Source organism: Rhea pennata, chromosome 9, assembly GCF_028389875.1.
Source record: "Rhea pennata isolate bPtePen1 chromosome 9, bPtePen1.pri, whole genome shotgun sequence".
NCBI classification, from domain to species: domain Eukaryota; kingdom Metazoa; phylum Chordata; class Aves; order Rheiformes; family Rheidae; genus Rhea; species Rhea pennata.
Genome location: NC_084671.1, coordinates 15406108 through 15420702, shown reverse-complemented (window position 1 = coordinate 15420702; position 14595 = coordinate 15406108). Strand labels below are relative to the sequence as shown.

The 14595-nt window shown below is 44.9% G+C and overlaps 3 protein-coding genes and 1 long non-coding RNA gene across 9 annotated transcripts in view; 1 reads left to right on the top strand and 3 right to left on the bottom strand.

Annotated features, from left to right (window-relative positions):
• Positions 1-1547: 1547 nt before the first annotated feature.
• Positions 1548-5263, bottom strand: NCBP2 (nuclear cap binding protein subunit 2). Of its 2 annotated transcripts, none has more exons than XM_062582559.1 (4): positions 5089-5263; positions 4810-4991; positions 3928-4066; positions 1548-3325 (listed from the first exon to the last, which is right to left on the bottom strand). In XM_062582559.1, the coding sequence occupies exons 1-4, from the start codon at positions 5167-5169 to the stop codon at positions 3254-3256; spliced, it is 474 nt and encodes a 157-aa protein (XP_062438543.1). In that variant the 5' UTR covers positions 5170-5263; the 3' UTR covers positions 1548-3253. The 2 variants fall into 2 exon arrangements, with proteins under 2 accessions (XP_062438543.1, XP_062438544.1); XM_062582560.1 differs by having other exon boundaries at positions 4810-4904; positions 5089-5253.
• Positions 5264-5751: 488 nt separating this feature from the next.
• On the top strand, positions 5752-13214 carry LOC134143933 (uncharacterized). Its single transcript, XR_009959243.1, has 3 exons — positions 5752-6346; positions 6882-7121; positions 12342-13214. It is a non-coding gene; the product is annotated as an uncharacterized LOC134143933 (long non-coding RNA).
• PIGZ (phosphatidylinositol glycan anchor biosynthesis class Z) lies at positions 9097-12074 on the bottom strand. Of its 5 annotated transcripts, none has more exons than XM_062582396.1 (2): positions 11954-12074; positions 9097-11205 (listed from the first exon to the last, which is right to left on the bottom strand). In XM_062582396.1, the coding sequence occupies exons 1-2, from the start codon at positions 12072-12074 to the stop codon at positions 9644-9646; spliced, it is 1683 nt and encodes a 560-aa protein (XP_062438380.1). In that variant the 3' UTR covers positions 9097-9643. The 5 variants fall into 5 exon arrangements, with proteins under 5 accessions (XP_062438380.1, XP_062438384.1, XP_062438385.1 ...); XM_062582400.1 differs by having other exon boundaries at positions 9097-11530; positions 11954-12043; XM_062582401.1 differs by having other exon boundaries at positions 9097-11361; positions 11954-12001.
• The window catches only part of MELTF (melanotransferrin), a 23290-nt gene continuing 21742 nt past the window's right edge, over positions 13048-14595 (bottom strand). Inside the window, exons 15-16 of the mRNA XM_062582395.1 lie at positions 14157-14355; positions 13048-13193 (exon numbers count right to left, since the gene is read on the bottom strand). Of these exons, the coding sequence (XP_062438379.1) occupies positions 13123-13193; positions 14157-14355 (270 nt within the window). The 3' untranslated portion in view covers positions 13048-13122. The remainder of the gene's footprint in view (positions 13194-14156; positions 14356-14595) is intronic.

Genomic DNA, 14595 nt, shown 5'->3' with positions numbered 1-14595 from the left:
TCTGTAAGAGAGGTACTTACCCAGTCCTATCTGTTCCTCTTCTTTGCATTCCAGTTTGCACAGACCAGCTGTCATTTGGGTATCAGATGATACACAGAGATTAAGGAGGAAGGAAACCTCAGAGCATTTACCTTTTCTGGATGTAGTTCCTCTGAAATACAGCACCACATAGTCATATCACCTTCAGCACTGGTACAGAAACAGCCACTGCACATATACAATATGCGCTCAATACAGGTCTCCCAGGGATAGGTTTCTGAATGAATAGGCCATTATGCTATTCAAACCGACTTCATGGAACACAATTTATACATTTTTCTATATAGGCTTATATACTACATAGAACATCCATGCTATATGCTAAGAGATGTCAAAAGCTTCGCAGGTTCAGAAGTTGCTTGTCAAGCATACCATCTCAATTTTCAAGCATACTGTCTGAATTTTCTGCTATCAATTACTGAATATCTCTAACAGGGATCTTTAATTATATAATAACATACCAGTAGCCACTCCGCTGGAGCAATCTCCAGGAACTTCCCCTCTCTGGTTAATCTGTCTCATTTACCCTTACAAGAAAAATAAATGTGAAGGGGAATGTGGCTTTTTGATGCCTACAGAAGTTTCTTTCAAGACTTACCACAGTGTCTAGTTTGTTAGTCTGCACAATTTATATAGAGCTTATTGTTACAATACTAACTGATGGGAGCATTTGCTCAAGGGACTTAACCTCACATTGCTAGTCACTGCATTTAATGCTTAATAATGCTTATTTAAAGAAAGCATCACCTAGAACTGAACTGATGTATATCAGCCGTTGTCGAATAAAGCAGGTGGTCACAAAAAGGTTACATGCTTTATAAGGAGGTCATCTCACAAAGGTAACATTGCTCTTTTGCACTGTCTCTAGTGCTTCGTTAATCACTCAGGAGAAAGGTTCATTTTTTTATTATTTTTAAACTAGTTCCATGACTTGATCTCATGAGAGCATGACACAAGTTGCCTAATTTCTACAGTTCTAGGGATGTACATATAAACAGAATTTGCTTACTGTTAGTATCAGTTCTAATGACAGTTAGCTTGTCTTTGCCAAGTATGCTGTGTGTAAACAGCAACAAACCAATGACCTGTGGGGCAGTTTTTAAGGGAAAAACCTTATTATCAATTCTATTACTGGCAAGACATCATTTAATTTGAGAATGACTGTCTTGCAGCACTTATAATGAAAAATAACTTTAAATCTCATTTTTAATAACAAAGCACATGTTGAAAACTACTTGCCATAAACCAAGGACTTCCATATGCACTTGAATACTAGTAACTAATTTAATTTCTGTTCTGTAATCCAAAAGTAACAGAAGAAAAAGCAATATGCAAACACCTTTCAGCATTCGGTTGAGAACTGAACAAGACTGAAAATCTGGTCAAAGTGAAGGAGTATTTACTCTCTCCATCTTAAAAGGCCCCAGAATAAGGGACTCAGTCAAGAGTTGAATATGGCTCATTTCTCTCATTAATTCTGTTAAAAAAATAAAAACAAAACCAATCCATTTTACTGTTGCAACTTTATTTGAAAGTGACTTAGAGTTTTGAGAACAGGTAAGTTTGTATATAAAATCCAATACAGTGAAAAATAAACTTCACAAGTTTCCTAGAGTAGATTACAGGCTGTAAACTCGTCATCAAATGCACTATGTAGAAAAAAAAATAATTTCACTAAAAGTCTTGTCTGCAAACCAGTATCAAGTGATCCTGAAGATCTGGTTCTACTCTGCATCTTTGTGCCAGAAAACACAAAAAAAATTCACTAAGTAACAGTCTTGTTGCAAACATTTTATCTTATGGCATATCCAACCTTACATGACAAACTGTATGTAAGAAGCACATCAAGATTTACAACAATATCCTCAGTGAGGAAAGATCAAGTTTTATGTACTTGATATTTTAGAGGTTTTTAAAAACTCAACAGACAATAACATATTTGGAAAAACTTAATGAATTGTAGTTCCCAAAGAACTCAGAATTCCCTAAAAAAAACATACCCAAACCCAAAAAAACCTATAGTAGCTTCATTCCAACTCTATCATTTCAGCATACCAATTTCACAGATGTTATGAGTACAGATTATTTTTCTTATTTCTACAGTACAACAGAATCCCATCACAAGAACTGACTGTTAACACGATCCAGAGGAAAAAAATTACAAAGTCCTGCAATTATTTTATCATTCTCACCACATGCTCAATAGAAAGTAAGGCTCTCAAAAGTCAGGTTTTTTTTTAATTTTTACCTTTATCCGCAATCAGGTTTCCTTCAATGGGAAAAGTCTATTTTGAGAATAACCCTTCCCTCTGTTTTATATACACTGTTCCTCAAATATCCCATTTTCAGGGGTAACTGTAGAAATTGGCTCTATGCCACCTTTGTAGGTGCACAGAAGATACCGTTCCTCAAATATCAGAGCTATAGAGAGCTACCAGAAAGAAGAAAACTAGTACTACCTAAACAGAGCAAATAACAGGTAATATAAATTTTAAACTTCTTGTTCTCTGTATTTCACAAAGTCAAATGGATAAACAAATGTCATGCAATCCCATTTTACTTTGTAGAAGACATTGAGGGGTCTGTTTTCTGCTATGGTTGTTTCTTCCTTTATTGTTCCTAAACTCAATTTGTTCTGTAACTGTTTTGTTGTGAACTTCATGTATATGCACTAGCTCCACAAAGGAGCTGCAACAGTTTACATGGCTGCTCTAATCCAGTAACCTCAAGAAAATCTGCAACTTTAAGTCTTCTCTAGAAATTGCTCTCCCATCCCCTTCAGGCTCCTTGCCTTTTCCTTTCATCTCTGAAACATACACAAACCCTCCTCTCTACCCTGTGACACTAATGTAAACAAAATCCAGTGAAAGAATAATCAAGTTTTTGCCAGCGGAAGAAAGCACCATAGTGTTAAGTCTTGGTTCTATTCTGAAGAGCTACAGCAGCAGTTAAGAGACCAAAGCCTTGCGCATACCAGTGCTGAAAACCCTGCTTCCAAGTCCTCTGTATTAATGCACTCTCCAATACTTTGGATCCTGGTATTGTAACTAGACTTTAAAATGGAAGAGATATTGAACACACTAAGTGACCACAGCAATACTGATAGTAGTTTCTGTGAATTTCTAGTTACTTAAATTTGTGTGCAACAGACCTATTTTATGGCTCATGACATTTACAGTGCAGCTTTAGTTCTCCTGTGAGGCTGATGAGTCATTCACTGGCATTGAACAGTTTTGCCATAGCCGCCTCTTCCCGCATCATAGTCTTGCCGATATTCATCTCTGACCTTACAAAGGGGGAAAAAAACAGAAAAGGCCAGTAAAGACATCAAGAAAAACAATTTCATAAGGACTATTACACCAGCAGAGCACATCATAATACATCCACAATATGTAAGTGGCCACAAGCAGCCCACTGACAAAACAGAAGGTGAAATGCATCACGCAGAATCCCAAAATACAATACAAAGCTAACTTGTGTTTTAATAGAACCCAGAGAGATTCTTTAACCAAGACATGCAATACAGTGTAGAAAGCCCCACGCTACAGCGGAGAAAGCAATTGCTATCTGCTTAACTCGAGGCAAGTTAAGTGTTAGCCTTCTGTTTCCTGAGGTTATTTACAAGCATTATCTCCCCGAGCAGCAAACAAGTTTCCAAAAGTAGTTTGAACACGAGGAAAGAACGAGAGAAGGAAAAGTAAGATTAGCTCTTATTCTTAGTGGATGATATTATCATTGATGAGATCTCTTAGAATTAATTTATACTGCTATCTTTAGCGATAATTCTTAAGTTGCCAGCTCCTAAGCTGTTTTGAGTTTGTTCATACAAAAGCAAGGATTTTGTCAAAGTCACCAGTGTCTTAAGAACTAGGCTGTTCAACAACCTACCTGGCCCCCTGATCTTCCACGACCATATTGTCTACCCTCCTTAAATCCTGCATCCCAGTCTGTCCTTATGATCCTGTCATCAAGTCTGGTTCCATTGATGTATCGCATTGCGTTTTCAGCATCTCCTCTTGCATAGTACCTTAGAAATATGTTAATGAAAAGAACTGGGCTGCTAATTTTAATATATGAAAAGAATACTTGTCTCTAATGGACTCCAAAAACTAGTAATCGCTTGAATCCAATTCTTGTGCACCTACTTCTAAAAGCAGTTACTTTTATGAAGATACAGTGATTGAGAAAACTGCCAGTGAAACTGAATAATTTTCAGACATCCAAATATATTAGAAATACATTAGAATATCTTAAATCAATTTCTTGCATCATGCTTATCTTTAATAGCATGAAGAACTATTATCAAAGAAGGAATGGAAAGCCCTGTAAGTGCTCTAGACCTGGGGCCAACTTTCGCCATCCCAGTAACTAAGCTCACTGAAATAACGGTAAAGTGACTTCCAAAGATGCTTATATGTTACGAAGTCAATACTTCACAGATTTGCATAAGTACTACCAGAAAACTTACACGGGCGCATCCATGTAAAGAAAGAATTGTTCACTCAGGCGCTTAAAATACAATTACATTGTGGCGATCAACTGTCTAGAAAAACGCCTCGTTTAAAGCATCACAGTGAAAGCAGCCTACTAGAAGAAGCCTCTCTGCTTGGTAGCATATGCTTGCCCTCTCCCTCCCAGGGTTCCCACAGGCCTTTTAGTGACCGAGCAATTTCACCCTCGGAGGACGCTCCCCCGACTCCGAGCCCGCACTTCCCTTCACCCACACCGCGGCGGCCCCGGGGCCCTGCCGCCGGGCCCGCGCAAGGATACTCCACGAAGCAGAAGCCGCAGGCGGTTTTCTTCACTTTGTCCAGCCCCATGATGATCTTCTTCACGTCGCCGCTCTTGCCGAAGAGCTCGTGGATCTGCTCCTCCGTGGTGTAGAAGGAGAGGTTCCCCACGTACAGCGTGCAGCTCTTCCGCAGCAGCCGCTCCTGCTCGTACCGCGTGCCCTGCGCGGCGACCCCAACCGAACGGCTCCGGCCACGGCTCCGGCCACGCCACCCGCGCGGCCCGCCGGCCCCCGCCGCCCCCCGCCGCCCCGCTCACCCGGAAGTGCTGGTCCCGGTACTGGCTGAGGTCCGCGTACGAGTCGCTACGGAGAATGCTCAGCGTCCCCCCCGAGCACATCTTCCTCCTCCTCCTCCTCTCCTCCGCCCGCTCCTCTCCCTCGCCCTCAGCGGCGCCCGCCGGCAGCGCGCGCGGCGCCCACAGAGCAGCCAATAGCGGCGGGCAGCGCGCGAGGCTCTCGCGAGAGACGGGTGGTGCAGTGCGGCACACGCGGCTCTCGCGAGAGCTGGGCGGGGCGGGACGCGATTTCGCGAGAGCTGGGCGGCGCGGGGCGGGGCGGGACGCGGCTCTCGCGAGAGCTGGGCGGCGCGGGGCGGGGCGCGACGCGGCTCTCGCGAGAGCTGGGCGGCGCGGCGCGGCGCGAGGATGGTGCTGCGGCGGGTGCTGTGGGCGCTGCTGAACGACGCGCGCCTCGTGGAGAAGCTCTCCGAGTCGCGGCCCGTGCGCGCCGCTGCCCGCCTCACCGCCGCCGCCCTCACCCGCGCCCAGCTCGGCGGCCGCCGCGCGGCGCGGGACCTCCTGGGCAGGGAGGGCCTGGGCCGCCGCCTGGCCCGCCTGCGCGACACCTTCCGCCGGGAGCTGGAGGAAGGCGCCCGCGAGCGGGGCTGGCCGCGGCCCCCCAGGCGCGGGCCGGGCCGCGGCGGCCGCCCCGGGGCCGCGCCCTGAGGCCGCGGCGGCGGCGAACTTTGCTCCGAGCGGCAACGCAGCGGCCGGCGAAGCCGACGCGCCGCGACCGCGCCGGGAGGATAACGGCGACTTGGGGACGGGGACGGCGCCTGACGCCACGGCGAGCGCCGGCGGCGGCACGAGCGGCGGAGGAGCCCTGCTGCACGCCTCCCTGTGTAACGCGCGTTGCCAGATGCGGATTTGTGCTGCTTCTTTCACAGCCATGCACTCGCTGCTACTTTCCCGGTCCAAGCACGGAAATGTGAAGCATGCTGCTTTCCGACATGATGGATTTTCATTTCAATATCGGTTTACATTTTCCACAATACTCGGTAACAGGCAGAAGGTACACTTACACATCATTCAGAATACTGGCAAGACTGACAATTTAAAGTGCATGATAAAAGAACTTTAAATAAACCCAAAATTTCTCACTGGCGTTCCCTTAAGAGTTGCTGTCTATACAACGGTAATATTTTACATTTATGTTGCAACTTTCATACAAAAAGAGCTCTAAGAACTTTGATGATGATATTGCTGATGGTGAATAGGATAATAGTCCATTTGACAGGTAAGTAAAAAACATCAGAGACTTAGTAGCTATCCTAAAGGCAGCAAGAGAGGTTTGCAAAGATACTTTAGTGGCAAAATAGGCCCCCAGATTTGCTTTTGGGAGGGGGAAAAAAGCCAAACAGCCATCCTGGCTATAAATATGGAAAAAGATGCATTCATCTTGTATGATGTAGTGGGCTGGTTTAATTAATTAAGTTACTGTAGCCAACAACATACATGAGACTAAAACTTTAGCATCTTCTCTTAGGATGTTTCACTTTTTAGCCTAGAGGGCTAGATGCTAAGATAACTGAGGAGGGTGGTTTCCATTCTTTGTATCACATAAGGTGAAAAGCACATCACTAATTAGATAGACAGTCTCCAGAACTCCTTGTAAAAGTAAAATTCCCACCAACAAAGACTTGAGTGTACATGGAATGAAAAAATGGATATATGGTATGAGCTGTAAAGACTTATCTGGTGAGTCAAAAGCTGTGTATTTTAGGTCTGAGTTAGCATTTGAAGTCCATGTTTTCTTCTTGGATCTATCACAGATTTCCTGTGCAATGGTGTAGAAGCCGTCATGCTATAGGAATAATGTTCCACTGCATTTCTGAAGTTTCAAAATCTACTCCACTAATACTGCCAGAGATCAGGAAGTTTATGAAAACAATTTTCAGATTTTAAAGCTGTTTAAGTACAGCTGAAAACAGTAAAGAGGACATGGAATACTGACTGTGACACCAGACTTGTTTCAACATAGAAGAACACAGAAAAGGAAAGTAATGCACTTGGTAAGTATCATGATGTTTTCATAACTTCCACTACTGTGTAAATCATCAGTACAAACATACGTGTAACCCTCCTTCCCCTACTCCCTCCAAAAAAACACCTGCTTGTACCTTGCAGGCCTTTCAATACTGAGAGGTCAAGGATTTGGGGTGGAAATGCAGAGGAGACTTCAAACACAAAATGCTTTACAAGACAGCAACAGCTATGTTCCTTAAAAGCCTAGAGCATATGTCTGATTTGGAAGATACAGGCAAATCCTTCACACAAGGACTTTTCCTGGCTTGTTTTTAGAACCTGGCATCAAACCGTGTTCTTGGCTCTGCTGAAAAAATGGCTTGTAAAATATCACAGTTGTGTGCATGAAGAACTGCAAAAAAAAGCATTACTGACATTATGAACAGAAAGAATCTGTATCTCTGTCTTGATAAGGAGAGATTTGGCCTACAGTGCACATAGTGAATTAATACGTGATTCTGTAACATCTCTCCATGTCAGGAATTTTTTGAATCCAGAAGTTCATGAAGGCAAAAACTGAACACAGATTGTTAGATTATGATATACTCTTTAGCAGATACAGTCTGCTGAACTATAACTCAGGGATTTTTTGTATCTCAGCTTAAATTCAGACTCTCTAATAGAGCCAGGATGTGATTTGTCATTCTAACTAGGTTGATTTAATGATGAGCTGTTACTGAAGGGGAAGCAATCAAATCCCCTTGATTGCACTCTGCCTGCAATATGACTGGTGCTTGTCTGACACCCCAGTATGCCAGTTCAGAGATTCATCTAGGGTCTTGAGAGGCTGGAGAAACAGGCAGACAGGAACCTCATGAAGTTCAACAAAGGGAAATGCAAAGTCCTGCACCTAGGGAGGAATAACCCCATGTAGAATTACAGGATGGGGGCTCACATGCTGGAAGGTAACTTTGCAGAGAAGAACCTGTGATGCTGGTGGACAAGAAGTTGACTATGAGCCAGCAATGTGCCCTTGTGGCCAAGAAGGCCAATGGTATCCTGGGCTGAATCAGGAAGAGCATTGCCAACACGTTGAGGGAGGTGATTCTTCACCTCTACTCAGCTCTAGTGAGACACACATAGAGTAGTGTCCTGTCCTAGGCTCCCCAGTACAACAGAGACATGGACTTACTGGAGTGAGTCCAGCAAAGGGCAACTAAGATGATTAAGGGACTGGAGCCTCTGTCATATGAGGGAAGGCTGAGAGAGCTGAGATCATTTAGCCTGGGGAGAGAAAAGGCTCAGGGAGGGATGCTACTGCTATTTATAAGTATATGAAGGGAGGGTATAAAGAAGATGGCCCACACCCGGTGACAGAAAGAGAGGCAATAGGCACAAACTGAAACCCAGGAAATTCCATCTGAATCTGAGGAAAAACTTTTTTAATGTGAGCGTGACTGAGCAGTGGAACAGGTTGTCCAGAGAAGCTGTGGCATCTCCACCCTTGGAGATACTGAAAAGTCATCTGGACATCGTTGTGGGCAACCTGTTCTAGGTCACCCTACTTGAGCAGGGGAGTTGGACTAGATGATCTCCAAAGATCCCTTCCAACCTCAACCATTCTGATTTTTGTAGTCAAAAACAAACAAAAAGATCAAATCCCCCTAAGTTTTCTGTTTGCTTAGCTCTTTAAACCAGCTTACTGCAAGGCCACACGTACACCACTGCTGGTGATAGAGCCATGAAAAGCAATGAAAGCAGAGAGCACAGTGGAGTGTGAAATGGAAGGACTGCTCCATTTGCAGCAGCTAAGCAAAATGCTTAATACTATGAGACAGCATTCTAAACTTGCAGTGTGTAATACATATGCCCACAAGAATGGAACTGTTGCAAGAAACACTCGTCAGGCAAAACTGAACTCGGATTTTAGGATTTATCGCAAGTGCCTATGCTGAAGTCTCTTCTGTGTTCAAAATCAGATTCTATGAGATTAACACCAAGGATTTTTCAAGAGAAGGTCATCTAGGCACCTCATCAGACATTATTACAATACTGGTACCTATATTACGACTGCAGTCTGGTCTAATGACTGAGAGGAGGCTCTGAATTTTTAAGAGCCTAAAACTACAACCGTTTTGGGTCAGAGCAACTTCTATCTAGTCCAGTGCCCTCTCCCTAGCAGCCGAGTAAATGCAAATTAATAACAGCAGCAGAAACATAACCTACAAGCCTTCTAGCAAAGATTATAAGAAATTCAAAAATACAGTTGCGTGAAGAGAACTAAGCTTGAATCGAAGTTTTGGTGAGTTCTGACTTCTTTCATTAGGAAAGTTACACAAGTTCATAAGACTTCACAAGAACTGAATGGCCCTCAAATTTTAAGCAAGTTCTACCGAGAACTGACTACACTGGTGAATATAGGAACAAGAAGAAAAGGAATAAAGAGAATAAGGGGAGCTCACAATGACACTATCTGTGCGGAATGTGAATTCGTCAAGAGAGAGGTCTTGCAGCACTTTCGGGCAGAGCCAAAGTGAATTGAAAAACTAAAACATAGTTCTCCTAAAGTCTAAAGACTCCGTTGATCTTTGCCTAGTTGGAGGATGTATAGTCCTAACTGACTTCTCCAATTTTCACTAAATAGAAAGGATATTTGTGGTGGATCTTCCATTGATAAGTGTGGAAATATTAAAGTCTCATTCTTGAATGAGACACCACATTTTGCAATTGTGGCTCTGACCGTACCAGGGATTATAACAAAAAAATGACAGTCATTGCAGGTAAAATTGTTTGTTTGCTGTCCTACTGTTTGGCAGAGCGTTTCTTCTTCAGATCCAGCCATATCAATTACTTCGATATGTGTGTCTCTTTTCTTGATATTGAGCAGAGACCTAGGAGGCATGTAGGTGTGAGCAAAGAGTAGAATGTAGCGTCCTGAATGGTTTGAGGACTCTGGAGAATGCATGAGTTGTTCCAAGTGAAACAAGCATGGTATCAGTCCTCCCTGGTGTAAGCATCCAAACAACAAAGCCCCAAGAACATTGAAAATAATAATGACAGGTTTCCACTTCATAGCTCTATTCTGTGAAGTGCTGAACAGGACTAATGGTAAGATGAGAGGAATGAGAAACCGAGGTTCTTGGTGGCTGAAGAGGGAGAGAAATGCCAAAGGAACAAAGTAAAACAACAGTAATATTGGGTTGCCCTCAGAATGTGTTAATATCCTGGATGATCCCTGATAATACGACTTGATCTGTGGTAATATATAGATATATTTCTTTAACATCTTAAAACTAGCACTGATGGCTAGAATATGTAGGATCCCAAAGAGCATTATCCCATTGACCATAAAATGTGTAACTCGTGGGTGACTTCCATGCTGTGCAAGATTATGAGGATTAAGATTATAGTGGAGAAAATTTAAAGGGGTTACTATTATTTTCTGATTTAATTGAGCTATTATATCAAATAGGCTGTTCTTTTTAACGCTGAAGAGGCTGTCTAATCCCGTGGAGGTAAAATACAAAGTGTCAGCCGTTATAAAAGAAATAGCAGTAAAGCATGCACATGGGACAAGCTTCAAAAAGTGGTTTATGACAGTTTTAATGCTGTTTTGAGAGTGAATATTTAAACTCACCCAATAAAGCAGTGGCATTAGAGCAAATGCCAGGAAAGTTGGCCTGTTGAAAAACCCAGCAACTGTTGTAATTCCTATAAGATGGCTACTTGTAGGCTTTGCTAAGTTGCCATCAGATCTTCTTGAGGAAACCAATACCATCAGAAGAGCAAACAATAGTCCTTCAAGTGTATTGGTAAATGTTCTTGTATAAAACACCAGCGTGACATGTGATCCAGCAAGAAGTACCAGTGCTTTCCATGGATCTGCTTCCCAGAAAGGAGCTATTCGATATACACTATAGTCAAGTATGAAAGAAAAGATTGTAAAGAGAAGGCGAGGTGATACAAGAAGGGTGTAGCTGTTGATGCAACTTGACCATACATCCAGCTGCTGCAAACACTTGATCACCCAGTAGGTAACTCCAGATGTCATTAATGGGAAAACAACTGTTCTGCAAGGAGAGCTGGAAAGGAACTCCCAAGGATAATAGACCTGTAGGTTTAAAATATCTCCTATGGAGAGAGAGAGAGGAAGGAAAAAAGAAAAAAACAACATACATAATATATTTTATTCAGTGACTGATCGTGTATATTAGGGATACAGTTGAGATGAGATGAGAGGAATCATGATGCAGAGCAGTCTCTAAACTTTTGAGACGGATGTCAGCCCTGAAAGTTTTGGGAGTACACCATTAATCTTTATGGAGCATCAAGGGGGGGGTGGGGAAGTCAAACAGTTCCAGGCAGCGCTTACTATGGTAACCAGAAACAGTAACAGAAGGGTAATCACTGGAATTGCAGATCAGCTACTATGTTGTTCACAAGAATCTCTCGGTAACTGAAAGGGAGCGTGAACCAGACCGGTCAGTTCTTCAGGTTACCTGCTTTCTGCACAAATCTCTGCTTGAAATTTGCAGCACAGCACTGCAGGTGTATCTAGAAGCGCTGTTAGGTGGCAGACGCGCGGCTACGTACCGCGAGATAGAGCTTCACCGCCTTCCCGGAACGCAGGGTACCGCGTTACCGGAGGAGCGCGGCCCCCGGGGCGCCGCTCCTGAGCCCGGGCCTGGGTGCCCGCGGGCCGGCCACGCCAGCCCCACCTCCGCGCAAGCGCCCCGCGCGCCGTGGGAGCGCCCCGCGCGGGCACCCGCGCGCCGGGCGCGCTGCACGGGCCGGCCCGGCCGCGCCCCCGGGGCGCGCAGAGCGCAGCGCCCGCCGCCCGGCCGCGCCCCGCCGCCGCCCGCCCCGCGCCCCGCCGTACCTGCCATGACCTCGGGCGCCTGGAAGAACTCGTCGGGGTGGAGGTAGCCGGCCTGCGGCAGCAGGCACCAGCCCACCCGCAGCGCCGCCAGCAGCGCCCACGGCGCCCACCGCGCCGCCATCGCCGCCGCCCCGCCCCGCGCCACCGAGACGGCGGCCTAGAGCGGCCCCGCCGCGCTGCTGCGCGCGCCGCCGCCCCGCGCCCGGCGGAGGAACATGGCGGCCGCGGCCGGAGCGCCGCAGAGCCGCGGCCCGACCCGCGCTCGGTGCCGTCAGGGCTGAGGCGCACGGCGGGGAAAGCGGCGTTGCTGCTGCCTCGGTGGGGCTAGCGCGAGGGGGACTTCCATCCCTGGAGCCGCTTTTCTCGAGCACTGCACTTATTTACACAGCTAATTCACCGTGTAAGGAAAACGCAGCCCTGACCTTACGTTCCTCCTGCCCGGGAAGAACGCGGATGACAAACCCAAGCGTGTGCAAGTGGCGCCGGAAAACGAGCAAGGCGGGTGCAAGCTGCTGCGGGGCCCCCTGAGGAGCGAGTAGTGCCAGGTAACGCGACGCTCACAGCCCGGCCAGCGGGCCTGACTCAACACACACATCTGTGTCTTACAGAAAAGAGTAACTTTGCAAGGTAGAAAGGATCCGAATGTGGCAGAAACGCATACACAAACACTGAGAACAGGTATCTAACACATCAGTCACAGTGTATGCAAGTGTATACTGGAACTGTATAATGTATGGTCTGTAAAAGCTTCAACTAAAAGCCCTGAGATGCTAGGGATCCCAGGCTGACAGGAGATGATCTCAGAACCACCAAGGACTTCAAGTTCTGTATATAACTGGTTATTTTGGCCATCACATTGTTGCCACTAACTACTAATGTAGACACACAGCTTTAAAATGTAAGACTGAAATAGGAAATGTTGTCTCTGCTTTAAGACCCAGGTAATAGAGTAAATGAAATGAGTAAAGAAGGCTGAGAAATATAGGCAGAAAAGTGAGGGGAGCATGTTAACTTCTGGAAGTGTGAAAAAAACATGTAGTTTCTATCAAGCCAAAGTCTGACCAAATTATCTTTTCTTCTCATTTATTTGTTGCATTTCATTTATTTACATAATTACTATTTAGTTTTGCTAACTTTTTTATTGCATTGAATATCTCTTCATCCCAGCATCATGAGGTAGTAGCTGTAGTCAGGAGGACACTGCCTGTCAGCAGCATGGCAGCCTTTGTTGTAATTACAGCTATGGATAAAAATAAAAACTGAATGCTACAAATCAATACATTGAGAAACGGTTAATCAGAAATTTAGTACTGTTTCACTAATATCAAATACAAGTTTCATGCACACACGAACAGATAACCCAGTGTAGAAGGAGGACAAACCAAATGTTTCTCAGTGAAGATGGCATCAAATTAAAAAAAATCATAAGGGTGGTTGACCTCTCTCTGAAACAACCCACAATGCTGAGGAGTAAGCATGCTGCTTGTAGAAAGGTCAGCAAGCTCAGTGGAGGCACACATTTGTTTCAGCTCTTTCCTCTGCCAACAGATAGTCCTTCCAAATCTCCCTGGCCCTCCTTTTCCTCCCTTGACTTTAGATATTCCAGCCTCTGCTGGAAGGTGGAGGACCTTGCACATGCCAGAAGCTGTATTCTGGACTGCAAGTAGTATCTCTTTGTCCATAGCCTATCCATCCTCTGCAGACTTATCTTTTCTGACAGCTGAGCTCAGGAGAAACTGTTGCCCACAGCAAGGGAGATAAGCAGGGATGGAAGCAGTGGGAGTCAGAACATTACCAACAAGGAAGCTGGATTCACTAGACAAGACTTCTGATGCAGAAATTCTTCCACAGATCAGAAAGCCAGTATCTACCTAGCAGCACCTAGGAATCATTCAGCCCAGGCTGTGATTCCAAGTTTTGGGACCACGCTGACACAGTTTCGGCTGGCTTCTGCAGCAAATTCCACCCCATCCACATGATCAGAGAGCTTCCAGCCCCATCCCACTCCCCTGATGAGTAGATGCTGTTAGCACGTGGAAGAAGCATTCAAATATTAGCACAGCACATGTTGTCCAAACAGCAGCTCATCCGAGGAAAAGCCTGGCCTGGAAGTTGCCGTTTGGACTATGCTAATTAAGTCTTGTAACTGACATACTGTAAGAAAGGGGATGACAGTAGCCACTAAGAGGTATTGTCTTATTACCTGCCCGAGAGCATGGTGGTGTTTGTATCCCTTCAAGGGACTCAATATATTCACTGTCCAGCCATTCTGTGTATGTCCGTCTCTCTTTTACTGGCACAATCTCAACTGCAGAATCCTTAAAGATCAAGTCTTTTCCATGAAAAGTTGAAGAATCAAACATTTTGAATCCATTTTCATTGCTGTCATTTCCAAAAAAGTCCTGAAAACAATGCAAAATTTTCAGTATTTTCCAAGAAAGTGCCATGTTCCTCTAGTATGACAAAGACTACAATGGGAACTGTTTCATAGAGGAGTTCATACACAACTGCAGAATTTGTTATGTGTTTGCTTTCAGAAACTCCAGTGTATTAGCTACAGAATCCTGATATTGGCAAGTACAAGAACAGCATTTGGGGTTTTGGTCCTTGTAACTATCGAGGAGCTGTACTTCTAACAGCTG